This window comes from Sinocyclocheilus rhinocerous, unplaced genomic scaffold (assembly GCF_001515625.1).
Source record: "Sinocyclocheilus rhinocerous isolate Xijiao unplaced genomic scaffold, SAMN03320098_v1.1 scaffold2938, whole genome shotgun sequence".
Lineage (NCBI taxonomy): Eukaryota > Metazoa > Chordata > Actinopteri > Cypriniformes > Cyprinidae > Sinocyclocheilus > Sinocyclocheilus rhinocerous.
The window spans coordinates 335,474-345,580 of NW_015638564.1; the positions used below are offsets into that span (position 1 = coordinate 335,474).

At 37.8% G+C, this 10,107-nt stretch overlaps 1 protein-coding gene and 1 pseudogene across 1 annotated transcript in view; both read right to left on the minus strand.

Moving 5' to 3' along the window:
* Positions 1-652: 652 nt before the first annotated feature.
* On the minus strand, positions 653-4,646 carry LOC107749708 (uncharacterized; annotated as a pseudogene).
* A 3,200-nt stretch (positions 4,647-7,846) lies between these two features.
* The window catches only part of LOC107749700 (protein FAM199X-like), an 11,416-nt gene continuing 9,155 nt past the window's right edge, over positions 7,847-10,107 (minus strand). Inside the window, exon 8 of the mRNA XM_016564846.1 lies at positions 7,847-9,405. Coding sequence (XP_016420332.1) covers positions 9,232-9,405 — 174 coding nt within the window. The 3' untranslated portion in view covers positions 7,847-9,231. The remainder of the gene's footprint in view (positions 9,406-10,107) is intronic.

Sequence of the window (10,107 nt, forward strand, 5' to 3'; positions counted from 1 at the left end):
CTACTGAAAAATAGTTATAGGCACACAATGTCTTCAAATCAAACCGGACTTTTATTTTGACGGGTTGCCGTGAATACCTTTACAGTTCTGTGTATGAGATATGACGCTAGTTTTACTCAAATCAAATGCTAAAATGCTCATGAAGTGACTCTCAGAGCAGTTCTGGAGATGTTGTTCATGTTTACGTCCTCACTTAGTGAGACGGCAGACGTTGAAATCACTGCGAGTGTCACGCGCGCTTCATTCATTAACAGAGACACACAGAACATGCAGGATTCGCAGAACTGTCTAGTCTCCATTAACAAATGGATGGCAGACAATTTTCTACAACTTAATAACGATAAAACTGAGATGATGAAATTTGCCCCTGACAATATTACGCCTACGATTAAGCAGGCTATGGTGGGTTTAGCATTCTCTGACCACAGTGACATAAGAAACCTGGGTGTTATCTTTGACAGAGCTATATGTTTTAACAGTCATGTAAGGTCTGTAGTTCGTTCATGTTTTTCTCCATCTCAGGAACATTGCTCAGATTAGATCTTTGGTCTCAAAAAAAGAGATGGAGATGCTTGTTCATGCCTTTATCTCATCACGACTGGATTATTGTAATGTTCTGTATACTTGTTTGAACAAATCTTCTATGGAACGGCTACAAGTTGTACAGAATGCAGCTGCAAGGGTTTTGACTAGTTCCAGCAAGAGGTCCCACATTACTCCTGTACTTAAGGACCTTCATTGGCTTCCTATTGCTTTTAGACCCCAATTTAATTGGGTGGTTGTCCCAACCATCATGAAATGTGTCCAGGCTAGCTTGTAGTCTGGGCAGGAACACATAATGGCAACTAAAAAGATATATGTTGCTGATAGGTCAAGGAACCCATCATCTTCCAGTGAGTGCAGCACACTGTAGTATATGGAAGTTACGGCACACCACACGTCTCTCCTCAACCTCTCAATACTGGAAAAAAATTCAGTCATATAAGAAATAATTGCCTTTTTAATGATGTTTGCTCCAAACATGTTGTTAAATGCAGATGCATAATTACTTTGTTTCATCGAAAGTAATGGCAAACAATAATTAACAGAACAGGTTTTGTCTATTATTTAAAAAAAAAAAGTGATTTATAAAAGAGTGAAAAAAAATTACTATGATACTTTTCTCATTACCAGTCTCATTAGTATTATGTTTTAACTATGTGTAATCTAATTTCAAGAAACTTGTGTTACATTTGCCATTTAAAACACTGGACCTTTAAACCAAATTTGTTCTGCGAACAACCAAAGCAACAAAAATGAGGAAAACCACAGCAATCGACTTGAGGAGAGGAGAAAAATGACCTGTCTTTGATTGTGGACACTCTTTCCAGCAATAAAGCTGGAGCTTCCTGTGCCGCGTACAGTGAACATCAGACGGCATTCTCTACGCCATGATCACCTCTTACTCTAAAAAGAATTAATCAACCGTCATCATGATCATGCAGAATAAATACATCAATAGGTGTAACCAACATTCATTATTAGGTTTTGCAGAAGAAAGAAAGTCATACAGATATGGAATGAGGTGAAGGTGAGTAAATCCTTGTTCTTCTATGGACTGCTGGAAGAAGGCCAAGGCTGTAGATGACAAATTGTTATTTGCTGCACCTAGGTACATGCTCTATAACAGTGATTCTCAACTGGTTTGGTCATGGGACCCACATTTTCCCATGGTCATCAAGCCGCGACACACTTTATTAGGAGATATATATAATTAGTTTTTTTGTTTAAAAAAAAAAACAAAGCAAATTTATTTCACAAAAAATTGTTGACACACACAAGTACCGTCCCCCTTTATTTAACACACACAAATTGCATATAAGGTAAGGCTATTAAAGACAGAGTAAGGGATTTCTGGTAGCCAATGTTGATATTTGAAATCACCAAAACAAACACGCCCCTACCCCAAAAGGGTCTTGCCCCTATTTTGATAGCTCCGCCCCACATATACGTACGCAACCCAGGCAACGATTAGTTCTGTGAAACAAAGCAAAACCAATGTTACACCGTGTCTACGGACGTGAGCAGCGCGGCGCAACAAATCCCACGCCCCTTATTGCTGATTGGCTACAAGTTTGTTTTGCGATTCGGCCCGAATCAGTTTTCTAAAGTGTTTTTGAAAAATCACTTACTCTGCCTTTAATTATGCAGTCTCAAACTAGTTTTTGTTAATACAATTAGGTTAGTATGAGCCACTGCAGTCATTTAAAAATAAACAAAATAACACAAAGTGAAAATATCATGGTATTTTGAGGTTATGGAAACAACAGTTACCGTGGTGAATACACAATACTGACATGAACTGTTAATGAAACATGGAAACTGCTCCTGAATAGAATTAATATCATACCTTCATGCAAATCCTTCCCAGCTAACACACAAAGTACCAGTTATGTGATTTATTGGTACTTGACTTTTATTTCACATGTTGCATGCTCATAGTTTCTTTTGCGCTTTAGTGAAGTGATAAACAGCGCACCGCCGTGTCTGCACGTGCAACTGAAGAGTGCGCACTAGGAGCACCGTATAATGTCTGACAGCACAGGATAGTTCGTTTGTTTGAGGTGAGAGACTTTTTATTTCAAAAGAAGTTACGAAAATGATGATAGAATAATGACACTGACACAAACATTTCATCTGACCGCAGATACTAAATCGGGACAGCGCGTTTTTCTCAGGCGCTCTTTACTTAAAATGCGTTTACCCACCAGTTGAGAAACACTGCTCTATAGAATATATAAACAGGATATAAATGAGTGACAAAAGGTTTGGTCAAGCTGACTTTGTGTTACTTATGATTTATAAGATATTATTACCTTTCTAGAAAACCCATCAATGGCACCAAAGATGACTATATTGTACCCAGATATACAATGGACAACTCTCATTGAAGAATTCAGCATTTCCTTTAAGACAACAAAATTAACTATATTAAAAAGTCTGTGTCAGAGAGGTAGATATACACTCACCGGAACAGTTTGCGGTTCGTAATGATGTGTTCAAGTGCTTTTGGTCCAGGAACTGAGTGTTTGCGCCTAGCATGTTTAGAGTGGAGAGGATGCAGATGCATTGATGCCCTAACGCTCTCCCACTGAACGCCATGTCCTCTGGCTTGCAAACCCCCACAACAACGATAACCCACATGTGGCATGATTTATTTTATTTCAGCAACAAGCTTATCAAGTTCTGAGTCTGATAAAGTGCTGTATAGACCTCTAACAGTGACATTTAAATCTGTCATTCGTCTGTATACAGTCTGCCAAGACACTCCAAGAAGACTGGCAATGCATGACACGGGGAGGCCGTGATGGAGCAGATGCAGCAGGTAATCTGGCCACATATCAAAACGTGAACGTCCAGCTGCTCCGTGAGTGACTTGAATGAACACTGTTATCTGCTAATCAGTACAGCTCTGTGAGACCATCCACAATACACTCAGGAAGAACATGCACTAAACCATCTCCTGTGTGCATATGAACTGTAAAAAGTCCAGAGGTTGTTGACTGAGAATATGCTGAAATCACGACTGAAGCCGCTCCATCATTGTGCGAACCACCTGGGAGATTACTTGATATGAAAAGCTGGTAAAAAATAAATAAATAAAATACTGGACTGTACTAGTGTTCTGCAAAGGTTAAGTCCTGTTAAGAAGAATCTGAAAGTTAAACAAGGGGAAATAAAACACTCACTCACACAAATAGCTTTTCTCCACACCTATCTACCGAGTAGGCTACCCCTTTAGTTGGAATACAGTTCACTTTATTATTATATTTATGTAATATAACGATAAATGAATATGGACAAAACAAAAAAATGTTTCTTAACTTGTCCATGATGTTTTTATAAAGTCATTATTTTTGGCAGAAAACTGATAACCCCATTCCCCTTTTTAATTAAATGATATTTTCTCATTAAGTTAATGAGAATTTAAATAGTAAGTACTAGCAAAGTCCCTTTTTATATGTGTTCATTCAAATCATTTTTAGATTTTAATATAATTTTTTAATAATTTTCAAATATTTGTAAACAGATATATGGCAAAAAAAAAACATCTCTGGATTTTTTGTAATAGTCTTTGGTACAAGCTAAGCAAGTATGAGTTTAGAGGAAAGAAAGCTTTAAATTAACAGTAAACACAGAATTCCACTTAAAGCACAGGTGTCACTCAAACCAATCTAGTACAAACCTGCTCTGAACAAAAAAAAGTATCATGAATTGCATGCATGCTGTCAAATACAATGATCCTTGCACATCTTGCACCAACCGTATCTACACCTCGCGGCGCAGCAGGTGTCTGCACTTAAGTACTGTACCACAGAAATAGACTATTTCAGTGTAGACCAGATTACTAATTATAACAGATTTTGGTGCGTCATGTCGCTCGCATCCGGTGTAGATGTAAAAAGCACCATGGCAGTTCTTTCAGCCTTTTATAGTTAATTATAACGCGATTGTGGTTTGCTATAACCACATTCCCCTATACAGGCTCTATCCTAAAGATAGTGGATTGCTAATATGTCTGGCTGTAGATATGTAATAGACATTTTGCTAAAGAAAACCTCAAAACAGGTTTATTAAAGTCAAAAACTCACCTGTTCCACGCTCATATTCCACGGCTAAATTCCTGGACACAAGGTAAACACGTGTTTCAGGCCTCGGGAGACTAGAGTAAATTGACTAATAGCGCCATCTGCTGTTTTGGAAGAGGAAGTTGCGCCATTGCATTTGTGAGAAAATCTGCCTGCACACATACAGGCGCATCTCAATAAATTAGAATGTCGTGGAAAAGTTCATTTATTTCAGTAATTCGACATTCTAATTTATTGAGATGCACCTGTAAATGTTTATTCTGGAAGTGAACCGGTCCTTTAATTTGATCTGTATTCCACAGGATATTCTGAGAGAGCATTTGTTTGGAGCGACTTCTGAATAAATTGCAATCTGCAATAAATCAGCAACCACTTAACTTTGATTACTTGGAGTTTATGAGCCACCATGAGCTTGTTATACTTAAGTCAATTTCTGGAAAGATAGATGTTCCTCCAGAGATTCCACATGGACTGCAGAACCTTTATCACCTGGTCAGGTCTAAGATTGCTTCATAGACTAGCTTGAGCAGACTGGCAGGAGAGGCCATTTTTCCCTCTTCCACTCAATAATGCCTCTCTCTGGAAGGTCTTCTCTGTCGACACACAACATAAAATCTTTTGTTGTGTCAACCTGCTCTTTAAGGAATGTCAGGCCATCTTCAAGGCTGTGAAGAATGTAATATTAGATCAGTTTCACATTTCTAAATGTAAATCAACAGATCTGAAGTTGAGTGTCATGACCACAGTCCACATCGTAAGAACTGGAAGCAGCTTGATGTGAAGTTCAGACTCCATCAGGTGCTTTTTGAGGCTTTGAGGGAAAACAATGAATAGATTTATTGCAGGCTTTTTAAGTGAAGTACGTTTTATTTGTATTGTATAAAAATAGAATTAGAATTCATTTAGATATGATTTAACACTATTTGATTAAAGTTTGTGTTTGAGGTGAAATAAACAAAAAAGAAAAAAAAAGAAAAAAAATGTTTTTATCAGTTTGTACATAAAGAAATGAATTCATTCATCAACTCATCTTGTACCGGCACATTACTTCTTCTCAACGCTGATTCCCGATGGTTTTAGAGGACAATTACTCCTCATCGCCCGGTGAACACAACGAGTATAATCACCTCGTCCGTCAGCGGAGGCTCGAGATGCAGAGCCAGGCGAGAGTATAAACAAGGCTTAAAAAAGGTGAAGGATACAGCACAGGATTATTGGTTCTCATCATTTATGAGGCACTGCATTTAATGTCCCAAATCATCGCAGTAAACTGTACATCTGAGTGGTCACTACCTTCAGAAACAGACACTGTCTTTCTTTCCAGCTCCTCATTTGGCAAAGGTCTTACAGTTGTATGTTTCTGCAGAGGGTAAAAAAAAAGAGATTGTCTTGCTTGCTCTGTTTAGGAACAGTTATGCTCCTCTTTTTGCCATGCTCGATGTTTGGCCTGAAATATCCCGGAAAAGAGCTGTGGATTTTTAAAGTGCAGATATGAGTTCATTGGTCAGTGTTGTTAGAAGACATAAACATAGTGTGCCTTTTCTTACAGTCTGATCGAGCCAGTATCCAAATGTAACAGCACAGTAATATGTCTAAACACTAAAACTCTGTCTCTGCTGAAAATACAATATAGACTGAGCTCAGGTTTCTTTCAGAACAATCCCCTTCTTTGCTTGGCCCTGATCTCTGAAGTTCTGTCTGTCTTGAGACACTGTTCACGGTGTTGAGCAAGCCTCCTGCTGCTGACTGCATTTCCACATGACCCTAAATAACTAAAAACAAAAGGTTATTCATCTTAGATAGACAGTTATATGAAAAGTGATGCAACAAAATGTTCCATAACTGCCAAGAAAAAAGTACATGATAAAAGTTAAGGGACATACATGATAATCATCAAATCACAGTACTTATCTGCTAAATAGACAGCTAGATAGCTAGCTACCACAGTAATACGCTGACTACTCATTCATAAAGAATAAACACACCAACAAAACATAACTCAGTTGGCACTGTGGCGTATTGCTCTCCTGATTGAGCGCTCTGACTGACCTGAGGCTGAGAAACATGTTCCCTGCCAATATTTCAGCAGTTATTACCTATTTGTATCCCGTTCTGTCGAATGAACCAGCGATGCCAATCATTCATGATTTAATCATTCTTTTGAGTCAGTTCTCTGTTTGCCGAACACATTTGGACCGCTCTCTCTCTGAATCATACAGCCTTCCCCTGGCCTCGGGTCCATGAGGAAAAAATACCATCAAATTGGACAAAAATGCCCCTGCACAATTAAACTAAATCTATTACGGCTGCCGCGTATAAAGTGAAAATGAAATGAAAAATGTTGATTTCTCATTATCTGAGAATATCGCATCATATTTCTTTTTAAGCGTTGCGCATTATAAGCAATCACACACGATTCTGTTGAGTTTATGAATGCAATGACCAATCAGAAGCGTTCAGATGAGTCACGCTGAAAAGCTGGAGTTTTGTTCAGTGCGCGCGCTCGCTGACTGAATTCTGCTCTCTCGTGAATTTTCTCATCATAAACAACATGTGCAATGTAAGTAAGAGATTAATTTCCCAGTGTAGGCAACTTCAGTGATAATAATGGGAGTTGTTTGAGAGAGCTTAAACTCATGCTAGACTAGTGATAATGTAAATTCTTTGCTCGCTTTCGGTATATAATTAATATATGGGTTTGAACACTGCAAGAGTGGATGGAAAAAGCAAGCATTTTCCCCGGTCTATTGTAGAGCGAAGGTTTTGGAAAGCTCACGAATGGCAGAACTGGCTTTATTGTAACAGTTTGCCAGTCCTGAAGGGGACACTTCCAAACAAGTAGCTTTGCCTAAAAGTCTAGTCCTTTCAAAGACGGAACAAGTTTTGTAAACTTTCATCGGACAGTTTATTTATTTAGAATAAGGTGTACTGATGAACTGTGCACAGTAAGTGTGTAAATGCTTGATTTCATGTTGACTTTAAAGCTATTAAAAAATATATATAAATCGCTCTACATTTGAGGTGAGCTGACACGGTTATTGAATAAGATTATACATAAATGTTCATAAACATTAAAAAGCACAATTACTCATGAATGTCAAGACTACACTTACTGTAGCATAAACTATCAAAAGAAACTAAAGTAATCGTGGATTTAAACGCTGAAATTATTTCATGTCAAGACAGTCTATGATCAATTGACACAAAAGCAGTTTGACGTCGTCATAATTTAATTTTATTCTGTTAAAATTAAGAATATGCAGACATTTCAGCAAAGCAGTTAAGTCATACTAACTTCACCTTATACAGTTACATTTCTGTCTGGATCAAAACATCTACGTAGATGTCTTAGAAATGGAGTAAGAAATAAAAATATGTTCTTTAGACACATTTCAACTAAATAACATTTTTGGGAAAATCATTGCTTGAATTGCACATTTGCAATAAAATGAAGCTTAAATTTACAAAGAAAGCTTAAATAACAACAACAACAAAAAACTTTTGTAAGCAAACAAATTCTGACCTAAACAAAAGACAGTATGTTAGGGTTTGGTTTACACTAAAACATCCCCCCGCTTCCACTCTAAAACACATATTACATAAATATAATCACAATAAAATATTACTTTCTCCAATCTGCCTAGGAGAGCACAAGCAATATTTTCTGTAATAGCAGGTCAACAAACATGTTTAAAGTTAGTGTACTAGAAGATTTTCATATTAAATTGTAATGTCAAAAAGTTCCAAAACACATTTTTCTGTGATCTGAAATCAATGTAAAGTAGAAACACAATAGAGATGACTTGAGTTGTCAGTGCTCCCTCTACGCCTGAGCTCAACATGTACTTCTACACACAATAACTGCACTGTAATTCATGTACATTTTATGAACAAATCAGTGATGAGGTCAATGTATTACATGATGAAGTTCATTTTTAAACGTTCTTCTTTGTCCTTTCAACGCTTTTAAACACTACTGAAGAATGCGTGTCAGAGCTTGTTTGAGATGTTATGGTATAATGCATATATCCAATGCAAATTTAACTGCACTGTTATAAAAAGGTGTTTTCTGGGCAAGAGTTGAACGTATTTCGTTTTTTATGTGAATCTAATATATTTATTTTGATGCTCTTCATATGTATCAGTCTCTAAAGATTCACGCTCATCACAAGTCTAAATCATACTCCCTATCATTTAGTGCCTTTGACTAAAATAAGACTATTAACAAATTCTTACAGATGAGAAATAATGACTCAAATGCAAGCTCTGGTCTCTTTCTAGAGTATGGCTAGTACCAAGTACATTTTAAACTTGGCATCATATACAATTAGGGTTATGTACTTAATCATTTATTTTTCCTAGTAAAGAGTGTGTAATAACAGATTTTTTGCTGTTGTACTAAGAATTGTGAAACGTCACTGGCACTGAGACTGACGAGGTGTATTTTAATACTTCATTATTGGGATTATTGTAACATGATAGAGATCACCGGTGACTGTGTCTGCTGTATTTGTGACTGGAGACGTGTTTTACTGTGAGAGCCTTTATTAGTATTATACTGATGTGGAAGAGGCGTAGAAGGAGCACTGAAGGGTCACTGGGGTCACATCAGCACGTCCAGGTCGTCGCAGTGGTCCTCCTCCTCCGGGACTCTGAGAGACAGCACCTCCTCGTTCAGGAACAGACCGCTCAGTCTCTCCTTACGAGCCTGTCTCTGCTCCTTCAGCTGACGCTTGCGTAAAGCCTTCTGCTGCAGCTTCCTCTGCTTGGAGCGCTTCTGGAAAACACCACCAGCTTTTATTGGTAAGAATAGCAAAGCATCTCAATCTGGGATGCACCGATCGACTGGCCAACAATCTTTATCAGTTCATCTTAAACCATCTTAAAAGTCTTTTTTCAACTTTCAGTTCAGTTCTACAGTGTCTTTGGCACGTTTGAACCTAATTAAAGCCACTGAAGTAGCATCTGTCATTTTCACCAGAAGATTAAGTTATAGCACTGTGATTAAATGCCACGAGGTTAAAAAAAAAAAATAATAATAATAATATATATATGGTTGGATACCGAAACCTGGTACCAATATGGCACCAGTACCTATGTAACCGGTATGTACTAGAACCGAATCCGAACGCAGATTTCGGTGCCATGCCTGAGCGATCGTCCTCTGGTTCTCCGAAACGGACGTAAGAAGCATCATCACCGGCACCGCACGTGAAAAATAATTTCCCGACTGAGAAAATGCACGTGAACTCAAGTCGCCAGTATGAATGAAACAGACATCATGTGTTTATAGTGCTAATGGCCAATTCATCATTTTTGGGGGAATTTTTATTTATTTATTTTTAATAAGTATCGGTTCAGGCACCGTTTAGTATCTATTTGGCACCGGTATCGAAACAAACCCAAACTATACCCAACCCTATATACAGTGGGTACGGAAAGTATTCAGACCCCCTTAAATTTTTCACTCTTTGTTATA